Source organism: Poecilia reticulata, linkage group LG1 (assembly GCF_000633615.1).
Source record: "Poecilia reticulata strain Guanapo linkage group LG1, Guppy_female_1.0+MT, whole genome shotgun sequence".
NCBI classification, from domain to species: domain Eukaryota; kingdom Metazoa; phylum Chordata; class Actinopteri; order Cyprinodontiformes; family Poeciliidae; genus Poecilia; species Poecilia reticulata.
In genome coordinates this window covers 14,112,381-14,135,325 of record NC_024331.1, presented here as the reverse complement: position 1 = coordinate 14,135,325, position 22,945 = coordinate 14,112,381, and the positions used below count along the sequence as shown (strand labels likewise).

General features: G+C 39.8%; 1 protein-coding gene across 2 annotated transcripts in view; it reads right to left on the bottom strand.

Moving 5' to 3' along the window:
* Window positions 1–22,945, bottom strand: part of grk4 (G protein-coupled receptor kinase 4) — a 56,431-nt gene that overhangs the window by 12,311 nt on the left and 21,175 nt on the right. For both annotated transcript variants that reach the window (XM_008408554.2, XM_008408546.2), the window contains exons 2-8: window positions 20,161–20,256; window positions 11,847–11,959; window positions 10,218–10,295; window positions 9,164–9,264; window positions 4,289–4,381; window positions 3,777–3,840; window positions 3,535–3,675 (exon numbers count right to left, since the gene is read on the bottom strand). In XM_008408554.2, coding sequence (XP_008406776.1) covers window positions 3,535–3,675; window positions 3,777–3,840; window positions 4,289–4,381; window positions 9,164–9,264; window positions 10,218–10,295; window positions 11,847–11,959; window positions 20,161–20,256 — 686 coding nt within the window. The remainder of the gene's footprint in view (window positions 1–3,534; window positions 3,676–3,776; window positions 3,841–4,288; window positions 4,382–9,163; window positions 9,265–10,217; window positions 10,296–11,846; window positions 11,960–20,160; window positions 20,257–22,945) is intronic.

Genomic DNA, 22,945 nt, shown 5'->3' with positions numbered 1-22,945 from the left:
CGTCTATTTTGTGCTTGCATCAACACTGATAGGGATATTAGAGTAAAGCGCAAGTCAAAAAGATGGGAAACAAACTGCACCACAGTGCGGTAGCGCTACCTCACTTCCCCTGCTACACACATCAGAGCAGAATCACCCCTGTGGCTCAAATTCCCATGTATCCTCCCACACTGAAAGCTCATTGTGTAAAACACGCAGCAGGCTAATGGTATGCATTGACTAATAGTATGCACCAATCACAAAAAGGTAAAGAACAATACTGAGAGAGAGGAACGAGGACTTGGAGAGAGCACTTGACTCTTCTCCTCGCTGCTGCTGTTTGGTCAGCGTTTCCAGGCAACTGTACTGCTCTTGTAGGTAGAGAGGCACATCAAGAGTCATCAGTTCTGCCTGCAGCACCCAGAACCAACACACACATATGCACACACACGCGCGCGCGCACACACACACACACGCGTAAAAAAAACATGTGCCAATCCCAGGTGACTGAAGCTGCAAGTCTGATGTTCAGCAACATACCCACTCCAACCTCTGTGTGCGAGTGTGTGTGTGTGTGTGTGTGTGTGTGTGTGTGTGTGTGTGTGTGTGTGTGTGTGTGTGTGTGTGTGTGTGTGTGTGTGTGTGTGAGAATGAGCATGCCTCTACCATGACTCACTCAAATCAAGGGCGCACAACATAACTCATGCTGCATCAGAAATCGACTAATCCAACACTCTGCACAACCTCAACACAGCCGTTGGCTACAAGTGGAGAGAACGAAGAGGCTTCGAGGCACAGCGCTGCCGAGCGAAACATCAATACCGTCGTTCTGCGACAGCCTGTACGCGTAACCACAGGGGACGGTCAAAGTGATTTCCACACAGCAATCTAAATCCGTATCAGAATCCTTTTTCAAATGCAATTCTTGTTGGATTGTTGTGAAAAAAGGACTCCAACATTGTGAAAGCACAAAATCTTACCAAGTGCTCTTGGTCTAGTTTGTGGCGCAAATATTTTAGTATGCTTGAAATAAGACAAAACTAATTTACAAGTAACGTTTCAGCAATAGATAGGAGCTTGTTTTAAATCAATAATTCATTAATATTGAAGAAAAAACTACTTGTTGGGGTAATCTGCCAGTGGAGAGCTACTTGTAAGACAAAACTAAGATATTTGCACAAGAAACTAGACCATAAATATTTGGTAAGATTTTGTGTCTGGCAGTGAAGTTGCTGCAGATGTCAAAGCTCTGATCTTTGTTCCACTACATTCCTAATGAAGTGCAAATCTTTACACCAAAATTATATGTGATCATTATCGAGAACAAATCTGAAAAAGGCCGTCTAGCAGTCCGAGTCATAAGACCACATGGGCAATACAACACAACATTATGTAATCCACAGCAATGAAGTCAATAACCACACACATACACACACATAGCTATTGCTTAGGCTATTGTGAGCATGAGTTCTGCAGGACATGCAGCATCGCCTTTTGAAAAGCGATGCTGCAATCCAAATCAAGTTTTATTTTTGTTTTTACAGTGATTTTTATGTCCAATCAATGTTGGTTGAACAAGCTAATTTATTAGTTGGTGGACAATAAAGATCAATATTAGACTACATTTTTTGTGCTCTATATTATCTCAGAATGGTCTGTCCATCCAGCTCGTCTGAGATTTAAAAGAATTATAAATATGTCAAACTTCCAACATTCACTGATTTATTTAACAGAAGTAAATCGTAGCAAAAGTACACGTTCTTCTCCTGCAGTGATGTATGTTTGTGTAAACACCTGGAGCAAATGGAAAGAGAAACACACATTCCTGGTTGTGCAGTTGAGCTTGAGAGTCGATATCAACATACAGCAGGGTAACTATATAAAACTAGGTATTTCCATTTCTTTTTTGATTGTTTTATTGGGAAGAAAACAAGTAAAAGGCTGATACGGGTAAAAACGTTTGCGTTAGCTAGAGCTTATGGACAGCAAGAGAAAAGAGAGCATTCAGAAACTGGACTTCATTTGACTTTTCCTCCCCCCAAAAAGTATGCAGCCGAGACCAAATATTTGCACACATTGTACGAGAAGAGGATCATCACTTCTCTGTTGTCTGACATGTAATCAAAATACAAGTTTTCTGTTTTTAGGTCAGTTAAATGTCTGCATCTACTAGGAGCCAGAATAAAAGAAAGAGAAGTTTTATTATTTCAATTTTCGGTGAATGCACACATCCCTTAATTATTTGATAGATCTATGAACTTAGTCTACTCATTCTCTCCCTCACAGACACAAACTTCTTAAGCTCTGACCAAATTTTTCCAAACGCCTGAGATCAGGGCTTTGTGATGGCCCCCATAAAACATTGGTTCTGTTGTCCTTAAGCTACTTTGTTAATAATTTGGTACTATGCTTATGATAACTGTCTGTTTTAAGCCTAAGCTTCAACTTCCTAGCTGAGAAAGTGTGCCTTCATCATGAGGCCATGTATTTTGTCAAACGTTCGGTCCACACATATCATGATGCTGCCAACACTGTACTTTACAGTTGGAATGATGTTCTCTGGTTTGTAAGCCTCCCCATTATTCTTCCAATCAAGGGGAATAATGTCCCATGGTTCTACTTTAGTCTCATCAGACCACCGGACGTGTCTCCAAAACTGAAGGTCTTTGTCCCTGTGTGCATTTGTAAACTGTAATCTGGCTTTCTTTGTTGTTTGTGGAGCAACGGCTTCTTCCTCGCCGAGTGGCCTTTCAGCCCAAAACCGGTACAGGACTCGTTTCACGATGGATGACGACGCTGTCGGGAAGATTCTGGCTAAATCTAGTCCAAGATGTTTGGATGTTTTTATGGGGTTTATACAAACCAAGACAGCTTTATCTCTGGGCCCTTCCTGGGTGGAATGATGGCAGGACATGCTGCTTACGCTTGTATGGAAATGTTTGAACAGATGAACAAATTGAAATAAAATACAAATCTAAAGAATGCAGTCAATATTCTGGAATTTAGAAAATAGAAATAATTTTATCAATCCCAACCGACTCATTTCATGTCAGACACTGAGAATGCATTTGGTTTTAAGTGTGTGTTTATCTGCAACGCAGTCTGACTTGCAGACGATAGCATAAAACCATGACAATTTGTTGGCAAGAATAAATGTTCAATCAGTTTCAAGGAAATACTAAAACATTTGAGGCTGACGGCATGCTGCAAATAAACCCAAATTTTAGGTGTTTGCATCCTCTACATAAAATACTGAATATGACTTTGATTTAATGAATTCGAGGAACATAAGTGGTCCGAATGTTTACGTGTTCCTGAAATCATTCAAGACATTATTTCTGTGGTTTTGTTGTAATAAATCTCTCTCCTTAAAGCCAAACAAGCAGAACTCCAGTTTTGCTGCATCCAACTTTTAGCAGGTGACGATTAAAGGATTTGCAAACACGTCATTTGTTTTCATTTGCAGGATCCTGCAGCCGCAAGCGCCAGGCATGCATGCATACAACACAGATGCAATTCAGGGAAAGGTTGAATAAGAAAAAAAGTCGTACTTACTACAAAACTACTGTTAACTTTTTCTAATATGCGTTTTTCGTTTAGTGCCATTGCTTCACCTTTTCTCTTCTTCACCCGTTTCTTTTCCAGCTTTTTACAGGCGTACATCTTACCGGTGGCACGTACTTGGCAGGCACAAACCTGAGAAAGCGAGCAAAATGGGCTCATGTGAATCTGAACATGAGCCTTTCTATTTAAATATTAAATATTACACAGTTACACAACAATCAACCTGATCTTACCTCGCCAAATCCACCTTTTCCTAGTACTCTGTAATGTCTGAAGGTATTTTTGGTTACAGGTTGCCTGCAGGGATAAAAAACAAAAACAAACAAAAAAAATAAATTAATTAATTAAAAAAAAAACAAGAAGAAGATGTTAAAAACGGGAGAGAAAAGTGTTAAAGGAGAGAAAAGGGGCTTAATATACCAGCTGATGTCACTCTGACACACCATGTGATGTAGCAGACAGATTAATGGTCTAATTTATTATTAATCCACTCTGATGACTGCTGTTTCCATCCTGCTCTTTTCCTCCAACCATTATGCAAAGTATAAATTATTAACCTCTCGCAGAGACAGACTGATTGGCAGCCCCACCTTTATGTATTAGAGCAAACATTGCTGCTGCTACTTATATGACTAATAGGCTCTGGTGTCAGCCATTTTCTAAGACCAAGAGAAAGCAGTACAGTCTAAATGTTCTCCATAAACAAGATCACAGTGGATGCTTTGCGTTTGCCGGCTCTACCCACCTTTCCAACCATTTCCACTGCAGGAAGCGAGAAAAGTACATGGACTCCTGGTAGGAGGAAAATGGAGCTCCGCTCAGATAATCGCGAACTATTCTGGAGGGGGGAGGGAGAACAGAAAGAGGGGTTGTGATTATTCTGATAAGACGAACTTCTCACCAGGCTGCAGAGCAACATTAAATCACAATCTACTCCCCAGCATGTGTTTACGTTTGTGCAGCCCTGTAATTTTGTGCATTGCTGGCTGAGTTACTGTTCACAGCAACTTTCAGTGGAAAGATAAAAAAAAACAAACAAAAAAAACAACAACAACCAGGTTTTAACACTGTGAAAAATACAAACTGCCTTTGAACTGGGTCGGGATATGATTTTACACAGAACAGTAAATATAATGTAACTACGAAGTCAATGGGGAAGTGGGTTGTGTTATTTGAACACATCAAACAAAAATCTAGACCTCAAAGAAAAAAAATTTAGAAAATGCTTTGTGGATTTCACACTTAAAACGTAAAGTGGCACTGCCTCTTGGGAAAATGTCAGAAAACTGACAATCTGGGAAGATGAGTTGGCTCTTTTCTTTGACTTCTGTAACACTCCCTTCATATGTAAGTAATAAGCTGTGCTGTGCTGCCCAGACAAGGCTGTACAGTGATAAAACATTATGATGCTTCAGAATAAAGGCAGCTCCAGGTTAGAGCAGAAATCTGGGTTGTGGACGACAAAGCACGCTTTAAAAATGTAACTCCTCTGTCACGATAAATTTTACTGGACAATTAATTGTCTCAGAATACGATAATATTGTTATTTTGAGATCATTTTTCGAGTAATATAACAGTAATGGAATAATATTGCAAGTACAGCGTCTCTCAGACCAATAAACTTTAATTTCTAACAATCACTTAACACTGTAACTGGAAAACATTTTAAACATCCACACTAAAACAAAACACACACATTTGCTGAAGTCTCTGTAGACACAACCACCCTTCAAAAACGGGGACAGTTGAGAGCTGCAGGCTGAAGCCATTTGTCATTAAGAAAGAGAGACATGAGAAAAACAAAATCATGCAAATGGGAATTAACAAGCTCATTTTAATTTATTATGTGATTAATTGACTTGTTGCTTATTGTGGCAGGCTTACGTCACAATCATTTGAACTAAAATAATTTGAAATAAATAAGTTAAATAAAACTTAAAAAAAAACTAAAGTTAAGTAAAATAGAAATAAAGTAAAATAAAAGTGTCACAAGATGGGAAATATTTCAGTACTGTCAAACTATGCAATGGTATTTATGACATATTACTTAATACAATCCAAAGACCAGCTGTAAAATACAGAATATTTGTAACAAATAAGTAAAATAAATGCAAAAAGCTTTAACCATGATAAATAAGATGACCTGGACAAGTGGACAGTCCATTACAACAGCAGAGAGAGAGGACGGATCAGCACACATGTCTAAGTAAGGAAGAAAATTAACCTCACACGTTTGTTTTGGCACTGCAGGAGGAAGCCGGAGTACCTGGCGAGAACCCATGTATGCTTTGGGGAACATGAAGTCTCGGCAAAGAAATGCTGTGTGGGATTTGAATCTAGAACCTTCCTGCTCAAAACCTTAAATACAGCAAAATACAGTTTATTCTGCTAAATGATGTATTATTTAATAAGATAAATCATCCATATAATTTACACTCAAGCTACACGTTTACATTTCTGTTAAAGTTTTTGCCACAATATTTCACAATAAATCTTGAAATAACTTCAGATCTTCCACAACTGTGGTTTGATCAACTGCTGTCATCTCATCAACATCAAGCAAATTTCTGCAGGTACAGAAAACCGTAACACTCCTCTGTTCACAAAACCTGCGAGTTACAGAAAAAAGCTCTTTTTTTTAACTCGCTACTCACAGACAGAAGCTAAAGTCAGAGCAAATGTCCGACCTCTATATCCAAAATGATGACGTGATGCTGATGTTGGGTTCAAAAATTTTTTCCCCAACCATAATTTGAAAATACTTTAACACTAAGCAAGGCAAGTAAAGCTGCCTGTGGTCAGCGCTCGCTGCTTTGACCAAAACCCTTCAGAGTTTCCACAAGGAAAGCCCCCCTGCTGAGATAGAAAGAAACATATGCTATGTCTCTGTGCAGCACAGATTCTCTGTGTATGAGAGTAATATACATACAAGCTGTCAACAGGATTTCAGGAACACAATCCCTCCGATTAATATCTTTCCTCTTCAAATCTTCCTGGTTTAAAGCTTAAAGAGCCACGCCATGACCAAGCTGCGCTGGATCATGGTCTATGTGGCGCAAACGGAGAGAGAAGAGAAATGAGAGGATGAGGGAAAACTGCACTGAAGGGTGACACTATGCTCAGGCTATGACATAACACTATGTTGGACAGGACAGGAAGGAATATGCAGGAGCGAGCAAATGTTCTGCCAGAAGTCACGTTTCCTACAGCTGAGGCACGGCACTTCATTTAAAAACACGGAGGGAATCTAAAAGCAGAATGATCGTGGAGAAATGGAAACTTGAGGAGTCAAACTTTTCTGCTTTTCTCTTAAATTGTCTTTATTCCACAATTTAATATTTTCTTCTTTTTCCACTCATTTTCTGCCCAGTCCTGGACAAAAGAAGATTGTTTGAGAAACTTTGCTGAAGTCCCTTTAAAAGATCTCAAGAAAATCTACTCGCAAGCAAAGTAGGGTGAGCCAAGACTTTTGTACCTGCCAGGTGATTCATTCAAAAGTGGACAACCTAAGAGGGTGTAAAATATGGAAATGTCCCTCGAGTCACAATACAGCCACTAAATCCTTACACAAACATGAAACATGTTTCCAGGAAACAGGTTGGAAGAAATAAAACAGTCTGCTGGCGAGAAAATATCAACAACATATTTGAGGTGTACAAGGTTAGCTGCTCTAATGAGCGCTCGCTCTCTAGAACCACCGAGACGCTGAAGTGTCTCGAAAACACACATTGGAGCAGATCATCTGTGGTTAAATCGTCAACAGAAACACCGGATGGTACGGAAAGAGGTCAGAGTTGGATCCCAGTATTCCCAGTCTGATTTTCATCAACCTGTGTGGTTTATATGAGCCTCGTTTCCAACCAGCCGTGAAGACATTCAGAAAGATAAATCCATCAGCAGTGCTTCAGTTGACTTTGGAGCCGGTGCTTAGAAACCGTATCAGCAGACAACCAGAAAGAGTAAAATCAGGACTTATTCACCACGATTAAATGATCACGACTGTCCATTCATTATACGACATGACAAAAAAAAGCAAACAAACAAGAAATGAACTGCTGTACTGACGTTAGGTAAAGCTCTAAACAGTTTGTGTCCAGGATGTGTGGACTCAGCAGAGATTTTAACTTCCCTTTTCTTTATACTGGACCTGTAACAATTCTGGATGGAGGAAAGATAGCCCTGATTATACAACATGACGAGGCCTGTCGCAATAAACAATAACTCAGTTAACCGCATGATAAATTAAAACAAGCTCAATATTTTCTATTTGCCTGATTTATCGTTTTTTTCTCTTTTTTTTCTCTCTTTCCACCAAAAACTGGATGTTAAACCTTTTCAATCTGGTGTTTTGCTCTCAACTGGCAATTTTTTAAGGAAAATATTGTTTGCAGACACTTCATAATTAATTTAATTGTTGTTTCTGTTGTTTTGTTTGTTTATTTTGGATATTTAAAATCTCTTCCTATTCCAGTGTTAAATGTTCATCCGAATTTAAAGTTTATTAATCTTTGAGGATGTGTTCTTGCATTAGTATGCCGTCTGGAACAATTTATCGTCCAGCAATTTATTTATTTTTTTGTCATTTACATGACTGTTATATTCACAAGTAAAAAATGTTTTTACAATATTGCCACAATACCAAAAAATTATGATACAAAAGGTCCATTTCAGCAGCCATGATATTATTCCGGCATACTGGGAGCTGAAATCAATCTACTGAATGCTTAAGAAATAGCAACCTATATGAGAAAAACAGAATTACCGATGAAGAAGAAAATGGATTTATGCTTCATGTTTTATTTTGTAAACCAAAAATCCTCCAGAATTCACATATTAGTAAATCTAGTCCACCTGCATGTAGATTGTAAAATAATGTGCCAGCTAATGCAAAAGGAAGATTTTTTTCAAAGGTTATATGATAATATCAAGCCCACCAGTTACTGTGCCAAATTTCTGCTAATTTATTCAAGCAAACCAGTGATACACCTGGAACATACATCACCTGTAACTTAATTGTTCTCAGTTTTCAGCTTTAACTGCATTTATCAGAGAACAAAACGTTATATATGAATTACTGATGACCTTGACATCATGTGTTACTACCACGTACATGATGCAACGTACCATGAAGGTCATGGTTTTTCCGGCAGCACTTATTGAGGTAAAACAAAGTTAGACAGCAGTATACAAGTAATAGTGTGTGTGTGTGTACATGAGTGCAGTAAAAAAGAGCCAGTCTGTTTGCTTCCTCTGGCTCTCAGCGGAGGAAGCACAAACACCTGCACCGGCGTGCGTGTTTGTCAACCTGCGCGTACGAGGAAGACTGAGGTGACTGTTGTTTCCATGCCAGCCGTCCGGATGCTTTCCCTGCCCAGTGCTGCGTTTGTGCGTGCGTGCGTGTTTACGAGTGTTGCATAACCCCAGGTGTCAGCTGTCCCGCCATTACCAAAGACGAGAAGGTGCCGCGAGAACACAAACCGTCCCCAATGGAGCCGCTGGCTCTGTACACTGACGGCAACAATCGATGGCAGAGGTAAGTCGCGAGCGATCTATACACGTTTTGTTCCTGCGCGCAAGTCCAATCGCAGCTGGAGGACGAGGGCTGAGTTTCAAGACTTACTTGGTGCAGTCGTTGAAGAGCTCCTTGCATGGACTCTGCTCCAGCCTCTCCCGGCACCGAGCGATAACGTCCTGGGGAATGTCGGGTAGATGGGCTGCCGACTGGAAGGAGACAAAGAAACACAAGATGAGACGGGGGGGGGGGAGGATTCACTTGAAAATAAAGTGGGTTTTAAAATACTTTACACCAGTAATGTATTGATGATACATAAACATTTTCCACTCTAAAATTATCAAAGTTTTCAGTCATGTTTAAAATAAAATACAAGTTGCCTGTGAGCCTCTGTGGACAGAACAGAAGTGAACAAGAAGGGGAGAAAGAGAAAGAAAGACAGAAAGTCAGAAAAAGAAAGCAAAAGAGAAAAAGAAAGAGTAAGAACAGAGAGTAAAGAAGGAAAACAAAAGAGCAGAAGAAGGAACACGAGGAAGGAAGAGAGGAAATGAGGAAGGAAGAGAGGAAGTAAAGAAAGAAGGACGGTCAAAAAGAATGAATGAAGGACAATATAAATATAAATAAAAAAAATGTCATTGTCTGTTTGTCTTTTTCACTCTGTAATACAGATCAGGGAAATACTGAAATCAGACATCATTGTTTTCCAGATTGTGTAGAAATCCTGGGCACAATTTGATCAACAGAGAATGACAAAGATAATTTAGTCCCACCAAAGTTCACTTTGGATATGGATTACACTAAATCATCCCTAGCACTCTCTCCTAAGTAATCTGAAATTAGCTGTAGCCATAAAGGACAGTGAAATCCATCAGAGTGACCAAACACATTACTGGAAAGCTTAGTTTGGTGGAAATCACTGCAGTGACAATTGCAAGAACACAAAGTTGTGTTTCTCACAGCACAGTAATTTCATTATCTGCTGATCCTCACAAATGGGGGGGGAAATGTTTTGCATCTGTACAACGTGAAGCCATCAGGGCAAACCTGCATTTTCAGATATAAATTACTTAACACTGACTCTTACAACGCCTCGCTGGAAGTTTAAGATGTAAAACCGCGTCAACTGGTTCTGAATCAGAGTAAACATGTTCATGCGTCTTACCCCGTTATTAAAGTATGTGTCTAATACATTCAGTCCACAGTCCCTCCTCTTCTCGTCGGGAGCTAGCTGGTACATGGCCTGTCGGAGGAGAAACAGACACGTGAGCAGCAACGCCATGCTAAGCCACGCTCGTTCAGCCATCTTTAATACTTCTCCAAATAAGGGGAGAGAGAGAGACGGGCAGAATGGGAGGCCCTGAATCCAGAAAAAAAAAATAACGGGATAAGAAGAGAAAAGGAGAAAGTAATGAAAGGAACTCTGCGAAACGACAACTTTATTCATCTTCACGCTTCATTTGTTACAATTGTTGCCCGACAGAATGACGGGCTGCGCCTCTGGTCAAATATGGCCGTACGTGGGGAAACGGTCTGGGAGTTTGACCACCTCCAGCCGCCTGTTTTGTTTGAAAACAAGCTCTGCAGAGAGGAAGAGGACCGAGCGCTGCAAATATGCATCACAGCAACGTGACACTCCGGAGGGGAAACGGCAGAACACACATAACGCTAGAGATTTATTCAAATAGGTGCATTTTTAGTGCTTGCAATGAAAAGTCTTACCAAGTATTTTTGGTCTAGTTTCTAGTGTAACGATACTACACTTGAAATGAGACAAAGCAAATTGTTCAGCAACACATAAGAGCTTGGTTAAAGTAAGTAATTCCTTAATATTGATGAAAAGTACTAGTCTGCCAATGGAACAAGACTTTTTTTTTCTTTTTTTTCTATAAGTTGGAAAAAATCTGGCACTAGAACTTTTTCCATTTCATATCATACTATTTCTTGAAATTGAAAAGTTACTAGTTAGTTTTTAGTCTTATTTTACAATATTTGCATTCAAAACTAGACCAAATACACTTGGTGAGATTTTTTGTGTTTTTGCAGTGTGCCTGCACACCGTGAAAACCCCTAACATAGGTCCTCATTAAACAGGCACGACCCCCCTCACCCCCTGTGTTTCCTTTCTTGCATACCACCAGGGGCCTAGACACAAGCTCGGGCCTGTGTTTGCTTGCTCACCCAGGGGAACTGCCTCTGACGTGGGACTGACCTCATGGAGGAGTGCAGAGAGGAAGAGGAGGGGTCTGCTCTTTAACAACCAAAGTCACTAATCACCCACCCATGCAGGCAGAGCGCCGGTTTACCGCTCCCATTTCTCGTTCTGCACGGCCCGATGTAGGCCAAGACCCAGCTGACAGATGGACGATGTGAGGGAAAAACACGACAAGCAAGAGAGCATCTGGGACAGCTGTGGGATTGTCAAAGGCCGCGAAGGGAAATTGTTAAAGTATTTGGTCAAAATTTAAGTCAGACAGACCAAAACAAAGTTATGTGGGAATTTTAAAGAACAAAATGGAAATAATTTATACAAACAGCATAATTACAAAATAATAAAATCAAGCAATAGAAACATTTTTCCACATCTGTTTGTTTCAATATAAAAGTTAAGATGTTTGTCTGTGTCTGGTGAATTTCTGCTCAAAACTAGCTTGTTCTTCATTCACGGTGCATAGAGTATCCAGAAATTTCACTAAAGAGAAGCCAAACTCCATATTAAAAAGTACAAAAGTACAGTGTGGTAAAAATAATAACCGAGTAAATGCAAATACATGCTACCAAACTCTGCTCTTACCACAGCGTCCATGAAGTCGATGCAGCGCTTCAGCTCTGGCCGGGTGTCACAGTACTGACGGAACAGCAGCCGACCGATGGGCTGCTTCTCACATAGACTGGTGAAGTCCCTCTCTGCAGGGAGAAACACAAGGAAATGAAATGTAGCGGCTGTCCTCCAGCCTGGTTCAGGTTACCTCTGAGGGAAATGACAATCACTACGTTTCTGCTGCGTAGCCATCAGCTTTTGGCCCCTCAACATTGTTGGCGGACTGCCGTCTTGTCGTTCATGCGTAGTAACACAGTTTTGAAATATGTTTTACTTCACATCTGTCTTCTGAGGAGGCAGACCTTTATGCAATCGCTTAAAGTGGGCGTGAGCAGCAATTTACCCTGCTTACTAAAGGAAAATGTGTTTTTTCTTTGAACGCCAACTTCCAAATTCAGCCCTTCGACCTTCCAGCAACCAATAATCTAACAGAGACTGTTACATTTAATAAGAACATTTTGTAATAACCTCCCAATAAGATTATAAGATTATTATAATGCTATGTCATTGGCAAAGCATTGCAAATCTTTTGAAAATCAAAAGTTTCAACCATATTTTTGACAACCGGGACGATTTACCGACACCAAAACTCTATTGCGTTCATCTTGATTGATCTCTTTGAGGAGCGCAGAATGTATTCTGGCCTCAAGACATTCCCAGGCTAGAGTGGGAAGTGATGGTCTCTCCGGCAGGTGGTGAGTGTTCGCTGTGGCCTCCTGTACAGCAGGACAAACCTCCAAGGAAGACGGCCGGGAAGCATCCCGATCGGATGACCAAACCATCTGGACCGACTCCTTTTTAATTTGAGGAACAGCAGCTCTGCTCTGGTACTCCTCACACCGTCTCTATAAGGCTGAGCTCATTTCAGCTGCTTGTAGCCTTGTTTCACTCATGATACACATCTCACAAAAATAGGTGAAAGATAAAAAAAAAAAAAAAAAACGAGAGCCTTTCCATCTTGGCTTAGGTTTTTTATTCCCCACCACCACTAAAAGCTGCTGCACCTCCCACATTGCTGCAACCAATCTGTCATCAATCTCCTGCTTCAACCTAAAATCCCTTGGGAATAAGACATCAGGACAAGCATGGAGCATTTTGTATGAATTATCAAACCACATGATGGATGCATAACTTTTACCATGTCTCAAAATATATTACTCGTTTGAATTTTTACAGTATTTAAAAAAAAAGATTAAACGTATGCGGGAACTAATTTACAGCAGTTTGTTTGAGGACAGTATAAACTTGTATCGTCTTGACAGGAGAATATAACTCAAATATCACTGTGAGACATACTAGGAAGTTAGAATCATCTACTGTAGCGTTATGTAGTGGATATATCATTACTATAGTGTAGTGTATAATCTGTTCTTATCTGAATTCATCTGTTTATGAACTTTATGACGTCTCATTTTTGATCTGTGGTGTTTAATGTTATAATGGGCCACAGTTCACAGCTTTACAAGCCTCACTCTCCTGTAGAGGTTTCCTACAACCTGGTTGCATTTGTGTCATTTCAAGACCCATGACCGTGTTCATGGGAATATTTGACCATTCTCCCAGAAGTCCATTTGTGAGCTCAGGCACCAATGTTGGAGGAAAAGTTTTTGCTTTGAGCTTCTGCTCTAATTAATTCAGAAATGGTTATATAGAGATAAAGTCTGAACTTTGTGAAGACAAGTCAACTTCCTCACCAAACTCACACACCCATGTCTTTAAGGTATAACTTTGTGCTCTCTGCCACATAAAGAGACGATCTTCAACTGTTCCCGTAGAGTTGGGATTATGAAATTGTCCAAATCATCTTAATACACATAATCCTCGCTCAAACGAACTTTACATTTGACACAATGGAAGCTGCCATCTTGGCAGATGTCATACTACTCAGACTCGTCCTATTGAACATCAGTTTCCTGAAAGTGACCCATTCTCTCACTAATATTTGCAGAAGCTGTCTGCATGCCCTTTATGCACCTGCGGCCCTGGAAGAGGCCTACAGAAAAAGACAGACATGCAAATTAGGTTTTTTTTTTCCAACATGCCTTGGAAACAAATCAGACAGATTGTATTGATGTTTTCTGTTGGCATGTCAGTCTGGTTTTTTTCCTGTGCAGCTGGTCACATCTTATTAGAACCAATTGTGTCCATTTGACTCATATTTCCTCTTTTACCAAATGAGGAAGAAGACTCGGGTCGCTCTGTAGCATTGGCTGACGGTCAGGACAGATCCACACTCACACAGAGACACACACACAAAGCAAACACAAAAACACAAATGCGTGTATTTGTAGAAACAAGGGGAGGAAGAAAGACAGTTGCAACAAATAAAAAATTAAAATAAAAAACCCCCCAAAAGAACCCCACCAACTCTTTACAGTAGTTCTTTTATTTTAAAAGCATCATGTCCTCTTCTTTGTAACTCACAGCGCCACTTTAGACCTCATCACTGTGGGAAATCCAATATTCTCAAACGACTGAATTAAAAAAAAAAAAAGAAACCATTTGAGATTTTTATTACTTCCTTGTAAACAAGACAGCCACAACATTTTAAATCCAATTGCAAAAGTTCTCGCCAACACATCTTTAAATCCATGAACACTTTATGCTCACTTTTGATCCTTTACCACAATCCTTTGGAGGTTTGTGCACGTCTGCATAAAATGAGCAATTCCCTCTCAGATTATTAGAGGGAATCTGAACGATAATAAAAATCAGGGCCATTTGTTTAAACAATACAGCACTTCTCCTCATGTGAAAAAAAAATTATGTATGACATTTATAATTGATCGTCTAATAGATAAGCGGCATGAGAAACACGTTTATGATCAGACTGTTTGCTGGGAAACTATGTACAAAATGGGAAAAGATTTGTAGTTGTGAAAAGACGGCATCGGTGTTTTTGTGTTCAGAAATATTTTCTCCTCATCCTGGCTTCACTCAGCGTCCAACCTAATGTGCACCGATTCTCAGATGTGCAGCAGATCTCCTTACTGGTTGCACCGACATGCTGCAGACTGGAGAAAATTACTGTTGAAAAAAGAAAAAAAATCACTCACTACTGCAGTTAAATGCTTAAAAAGAACAAGAAGGGAAAAACTTAGAGAGGTAACTATTTACCCAAAACAAAGACCGCTTTAATCACAAAGGTTTATACTTGTTGACCGTACTGGGCCTGAAAGCGGTGACAGCTGGAAACCAAATATTTACCATTCAGATATTCATTTGTTGGGTCTTTCGAAGAGCAAACTGCAGCGCTCTGCTCAGAGCACGCGCAAGAAAAGTTTCAGTAGTGAGTTTATTGCACTTATGGGGATGGAACTGTATGACACACAGCTATTCAACGTTAAATGAGCCTACACTTTTATGTTTCGGATCAGCTTCCTAATATTTTGAAATTTAAGTACAGGCCTGAACAGCAAGGCAGAAGGTAGAACCATTGCTTTGCAGCAAGAAGGTCCTGGTTTTGAATTCTGGTCCCGAGGATTTCTGCAAGGAGTTTCCATGTTCTCCCTGTGCATGCGTGGGTTCTCTCCAGGTACTCTAGGTATAATGTCAAGTAATCATACACAACCGTAAACATCTTGAGGATGTTGAGTCACTGTATTGTTTGGGAAGTTGATGAATTCAGTGTTCAGGTGGGCATCAACTCCAGAGCAAAAGCAAAAGATCATAAGATGCTGGTCGAAGAGGGTAGGATGGTGTTATTGTCCACAATGAAACAAGAACTGGAATGCCACTCAGCAATTAAAAAAAAAAAAAAGACATTAATCCAGGGACAGGATCAAATAAAAATCCACATTTTAGTTTGCATATAAACTCAGAGACAAAGAACTTCAGAGACATCTTCAGAGACAGATTAAGGTCTAAGGAAACTAAAATTGGAGTACATGTGACCGTATTGGCTGCTGTAACATGAGGATAAATTAGGAAGTTTGCACCATTCCAGCTAACGTACAGCGGTGGCGGCATCATGACGATGCAGTGATTTTACATCAAGGAGCGACTGAAAACTTTCATCAAATAGATGGAATCATGAGGAAAAACATTATGTGGAAATATTGATGTAACAACTTTAAACATCAGTCAGAAAATTAAAGTTTGGACACAAGTGGGTCATTAAATAGACAATGACCCAAAATCACACAGATTAGTTACAGAGTGGACTGAACACAGAAAAATTAAATCCAATCTGAGGAATAAGAAGTATTTAGTGTTAGTATTCAGTAGCTACAAATACTAATTAAATGTATGCCACATCTGAATTGAAATACGTTTCTAAAGATTTTATCTTCAAAATACTTTTATATTATTCAAACATTTAGTAAATATAGCTAACTTTGGTAATCCATTCAGATCTAAACAGTGAAACCGTACTCTGATTAAAAGTGTTAAACCAGCATTTACTTCTAATCAGAAAATATTTACTTCTCGGCCCCTAAATCATGTGCGCTTTCTTCCAACATTGTCTTTACTATGATGCTTCTTGCACAACCATTACAATTTTCTAATGTTTTTTTTTTTTTTTTTCCATTTTAGCAGTAGACTGAAAACTGGAGCCTGGCTACAATTACACTGGAGGATATACAAATGATTTTAGTATGCATGTTTTCATAACTTCTTCTACAAACAAGTCATTTCTCTAAAAGCCACCCACTGACACATGTTGGGATTGACACAGAGAATGTGGATGTTGGATGAGAAACATCAGCTGAAAATATTGCTGGATAAATGCTGTGTCATATATGAATATTATCATTATGTGATCCAAGACCTTAAGAAAAACATTGGCTTCTGTCTTGTTTTCAATTAGCCAGTTGAATTTTAACTCTACTGTCAATGTTTCTCAAAAAATAAAAATAAAAATCTCTGTGTGCAATAGAGACTTCACCCAAGTCCTGACTAAGCTGCAAGAGTCGCACAGGAAAATGAGAAGGAAGCATTATATGGTTGGGCAATCACAGGCAAGGCTGAGTAATTTGTCTCTACCACTGAATTAAGCGGCAATTTCAACTTAATTAAAACTCCAGTTTAGTTCAAAATGAAGTGGGTTAGTCAGATGATGAATGGCAGTCAAGCACGCACAGTTCTTTGAGCATCTATAGCAACATGCTAAAGTGTTCAGACCCCCCAACTTTTTACAATCACAGTGCGTTTTATTGAGTCTGTTATAAACTAATGCAAAGTAGCAAATTTTCCATCTACTTTGAGAAGTAGATGGAAAATTATGCATCGTTTCTTTTTTTTTCTTTTTTACAAAAAATCTGGCAAGTGTGCGTTGTAGCTCCCTTTACTCTGATAAGACCCAATGTCATCAATTTAGATAACACTACTGTGTATTTTTTCTCAGCAAAGCGCCAGCTGTTCTCTGACGGCCTTCGAGGTTTGTTAGATAACATTAGTGAACGTACGGCATCGTGGTGGCCAAGGAGAACATCAGACAGGTCAGGGATTTACATTTACAGCAGGACTAGGTTTTGAAGCTATGTATCCCAAGCCTTGAACGTCTCACTGAGCACCGCTCTGTCCATCACTTGGAAAAGGAGAGTATGGGACAGCTGCAAGCCAAGATATGGCCGTCCACATAAGCTGCATGAGACAAGGTCAGTATTATAAGGGAAGCAGCCGAGAGGCCCACGGTGACTCTGGAGGAGCAGCAGAAACCTACAGCTCAGGCAGGAAAACTCGTCAACAGCACAGCTAATACTTAACAAGTACAGAAATCTGGCCGTTATTAAAGAGTGGAAAGTGGCCAATTAACAACCCTAAAACCAGCCAGGATGATCTTAAACCAAAAGCCAGAGTTACAGTGAAATACTTCAGATCAATGCAAATTAGCATGCTAAAATTGACCAGTAAAAGTTGAGATCGATTGACAAACTGTGGCAAGACTTAAAAAATGTGAATTGAAGATAACTGATAAAGTCTGAGCTATTCTGTAAAGGAGAATGTCAGAAATCCAAGCGTCTAGATGTGCAAAGCTGACAGACATTCACCAAAAGCATGCTGCACTTTTTCATAAAAAAAAAAAAAAAAAAAAAAAAATGCAGTGTGTATTTCTAGTTTGATGATTTTGGGTTACATAAAAACAAACAACTTTGCCAATTTGCCTTGAGGAAATTCCTTTCCTCTGGCAGCCGAATGACCCAACAAGTCCAAACGTGTTGACACAGAGCCCCTGCTTTTTAAAAAAAAAAAAAAAAAAAAAAAAAGCACAAACTTTTTGTGTTGGTGCATCACATAAGATCGCAGACAAATTAAAGCGTGTGATTGCAATGTGACAGAATGCGGAAAAAGATCTAAGCCTGCGAACACTTTGTGCAAGGCGCCATACTGAGCTAAGCAATGACCACGTCTCTGAACTGCTATGCAAGAGAAACTTCTAAAACTGGTTTCTCAACATTTCACCAACCCTCTGGAATGTAAATTAGAAGAAGGATGTGGGCTTGTCACGATCAAAAACAAAAATTGCTGGACAATAAGTTGACCATTTTCAAAAACAATAATGGTAATGGCATAATAATGCAAGCAAGTCATCTCAAAGATCAATAAACTCTCAATTTTAATGAATATTTAACAGTGGAACTGGAAGACATTTTAAATATCCAAAATAATAAGTAAACAAAACAAAAACAACGGAAACAATGAATAAAAATGAATTATGAAGTTTCTGTATCAAAATAATTCTTAAAAAAAATAAATAAATAATAAAAAAAAAAGGAGCTAGTTCAGGCCAATATACCAGACTGAAGTTTTGGTAGAAAGAGAACGAGAAAAGAGAAAAACGATACATCCTGCAAAAGGAAATTATTGAGCTTTCAGTTTTAATTTATCACGCGATTAATTGATTTATTGTGGCAGGTCTAATGTGGCTTTTCATATGGTCCATATGGACAGCTGGCCAGGGCAGCAGTAAAGAGAGGGGCACACCAGGAACTAGAAAATAACATTTATCTTACCTGTCAGGTAGGACCTGAACACCTTCACTACTACCTGTATGCATGTTCAGCGGAGTAAGTTTCCCCAGCGTCAGTGAGTACTGGGAACCAAGTTACGCGTTTTCTACAGGAAGAACAATTGCTGGCATTTTAATTGGTTGGCGGGACAAATATATCTACTGTATAAAACTGAACAGCAGAAAAAAAAAAGCTGGATGGATGGAGATAACGAAGCACAGAGGTCTGAGGCGAGCAGACAAAGAGGCAGCAGCACGTATAGAGGAATCTGGGTTTACCAAAACTACCAGTCGCTTGTCAAGGTTAAGGTCAAACGCCTGACATTATCGAGACACAACAAAGACACTTCTATCAGTCGCTTTACTGTATCCTTGCACATAGCTACACGTCTACCAGCTAGATTACACAAGGGAGAATGTTTTGATCTCGTGCTCCACTCGATAGGGAAATTACACAACAGGGTGCATGAAATGCTGACATATGTAAACTCCTACAGCTGGGGAGCGCACACTCACACCTCCAGTCCAAATCTGGATGTCAAAGTTCTAGTTCTAATGGGAACGAGAACACATTCTGCCTTTAAGGTGTCTTGAGAACCGACAGATTCAGGGGGTTGTGCGAGTTATTTTGTGAGGGTTGTGTGAAAAAGCTGACAAGAAGCACAATCAGTGCTGAGTAAGATACCACCAAAGGGAGTATATATACACCTACATCCCTTTCACTCGGGCCCGCTCTTATCCATCCTGTCCTCAAAAGATCTCTCCTGCTGCTGTAAATGGTCTCTCCGTCCACGACTCTCCTCTTAAGCCCCTCTCTGAAGTGGCTAAAAGATTGAAGGAGAGAGAGAGAGAGAGAAAGAGAGAGATGCAGATAGTGGTGGAGGTATACGTGGAGATAGAGAAGAGGGAGGGCATGAGAGCATGTGGGGGAGGGTAGCCCTGCAATCTTTGGCAGCGAGAGCTGTGACGCACAACCACACACACACACACACACACACTCTGGTGAGGTGTGGCATCCACAGAACCACCACGATGGTTGCACTGTAATCTAACCCAACGGGGCCGGCCGCACCACAAATTCACCTGTGGTGTTAAAAGTAGGAAGCAGGCCGCATGTTCTGATTTAACGTGTGAGCAGTCATCTCAACACGGATAGTCTCCCACCCCAGACGTTCACTCGCACACGCCCAGTTTCCTGCCCCCCCAACGGGCCTCCCCGCCCGTTACCATGGGTGGAGACGAAGAGAAACAGGAAGGAAGTCCAACATGAACTTCTCCCCGAAGTCAGACACACCCCGACAACCCAACGACACCGCGGGCGCTCGCCGCTCATACCGATAGTTCGTCGAAGCTCCTCGCATTGGCTGATGTGCGGGAGTTTAAGCATCTCCTTCCATTTCTTACTGCGGCCATTCCTCTTGCCTCCTCCACCTGGAAGACAGACAAAAAAGAAAAAAAAAGGAGTAGAGATTAATGTCAGATAGTCGGAGCATCCAATAAGCAGTATTTCCAGCACAGGAGCAATGAAAGACACACTTGGAACATTCCTCCAAGTGTGTCTCTGTGTGTGTGTGTGTGTGTGTGTGTGTGTGTGTGTGTGTGTGTGTGTGTGTGTGTGTGTGTGCGCGTGTGTTTATGTTTGCATGCATGTCTTCAAGCACGCTGACCTTGGTGTGACCAGAAACAGGGACAGCTGCTTCATCTCACCAGTCGCCTCTGTGCAATATGACGGAGCATGTGATGAAGAACGCTGACAGCTTCAAACATCACGAGTCTCTCGCTCTCACACACACACCAAGTGGATCCCAGTCAAACATTAGCCAAACTGAATCGTCATTCACAGATTACTTCCATCTCACACACACAGAGGTGGTGAGTATTGTTCTCAGAAAGTCTGGAAAGCTTTACGTAGGGCCTGATTGCCCACAACAGCAACGGCAGATGCAGTGTCTGTGCGTGTGTGTGTGTGTGTGTGTGCGTGTGTGTGTGCGCGCATCTACAGTTGAAGCCAATTATTTACCTTCACTAAAACATACACACACCCTTTTTGTCCTTACTGTCTGCAAGCTTCTCGATACTTTGCTGGGGGTTTGAACCCATTTACTTTATAATTAATCTGGTATTGTGATTAGAGTCACTGTGCATTTTAAACACCAATGTGTGCCATTTAAATGGAAATATTAAATGGAAATTAAATATTTCCATTTAATGTTCTTTCCACATAATTTCAATCATTTTGAGAAGCGCAGCTTTTCTTCCTGAAGCAGAATACTCACAGATGCTGATGCTGCCACTACCCTTTTGTTCTGGGGTTAAATTACACAGTTCAAACTAAAACATCTCAATCAAATCACTGAATGCACCTCATTTCCCAAACAGCATAAAGGGCTTCAACTAATGATTACAGAATCGATTATTGTATTGTTTAGTCTGACGATTCATCAAATAAATAAATTGTCACATTCTTCAGATCATTCATGAAACCACTCAAGCCAATATTAGAAATTCATTTAAAAAAGTCCAGATAAGCAAATATTTCAATTACTGTTTTGAGTAAGAAAATAAAAATGGCATTCCCTAAAATGCAACTATACATCTTAGTGTACGTTTGATCATGTGTAGCAAAAATGCATCTGCAGACATAAAAATACGGACTACTAACCCATTGATTATTCTTTAGGTTAATAAATGGATAGCAAAAGGTACACAAAGGAGGATTTTTTTTTCAGATTTCAAACCAGGTGAAACTAAACTAATTGCATTTGAGGAGTTATATGCAGAACATATTTACAGACAAAGAAGCTTTTCCATCTAAAATGCAAAATTTATAAAAACTTTTTGTACAATTTTGACTTAATTACAGCTCTGATCGTTTTGTCTGTTCAGCAAATGGCCTTTTTTGAGTCTCTATACTCCATTTAACGATTAATCGATTTCTAAATTGGTCGACGATTATTTCAATTATCAATCACGAGTAATTTGACTACTTGTTTCAGACCAAACAGTATGGTGGCTGAGGAGCCTCACTGCATTTTTACTTTTATATCACTGTTTGAATAGATGAATGTGGCAACTTAAGGCATCTAAAATTTGTATCCATTTTCCATGATGTCATGCAAGGACATCATGGAAAATGGTCCTTGTAAAACAAGGACCATTTTTTGAGGTAATGCCTCAAAGTGGTTTTTTTATTTCATTTTGTTTTGTTTTTGAGGCGTTACCTTACAACACATTCAGAAGTTTGCCTCCATTTAACTCAAATAATGTGACTTTAGAGGACAACTAAGCAACATCATTATCTGGGCTTACCAGGCAGTTTAAAGGCACCAATAGTATTATTAGTGCATGTAAACAAAGTAATAAAAAAAATATCTCTAAATATTCTGACATTTAGCAAATATAAATACATCTATTCAGCCCAGGAAAAATGACTGTGCTTTTTTGGATGCGAGAATATACATTCATTATAAACAGAAAAGCAAATTTGTTGTTTTTGAACCTATTTATAGATGATATATTGATTCCACAAGTTAAAAAAAAAAACTAAATAAATTGGATGATATTATCGCATCAAACTTGAACAGCGAAACTTCGATAAAAAAATAAACTGAGAACAATCAAGTTAGCAATCAAGCTCCAATAGAAATTTGTAATTTTTATGTGAGAATTACTTTCTTTCATTTATAATTTTTTTAGTTGCAATGTCCAGAGAATCCCAAAGCGCTTCATGCTACACTACATTCAGTCATTCACACACACATTCACACGTTAATGGTGGTGAGCTACATTGTAGCCCAGTTGCCCTGGGTCAGACTGACAGAAGAGAGACTTGATACATTCGGCGCCACTTGGCCCCCGGACCAGCGGGGAAGGCGGGTGAAGCGTCTTGCCCAAGGACAGCGACTGAGATGGACAGAGTGGGTGTTGGAACCGTCAACCCGGTTTAGTTCAAACTTTTACCTCCCACCGCCCGGATTATTTCAGATGATCAGTGAATGCGCCATACCTACGCACAACAACAATCGTCAGTGTTGACGTTGTTCCTGAAACTTTCTGCTATTTATCCATAAAGGGTAAGGTAGACACCTGATGTAACAACAGGTAGTTTCACGTTTTCGAG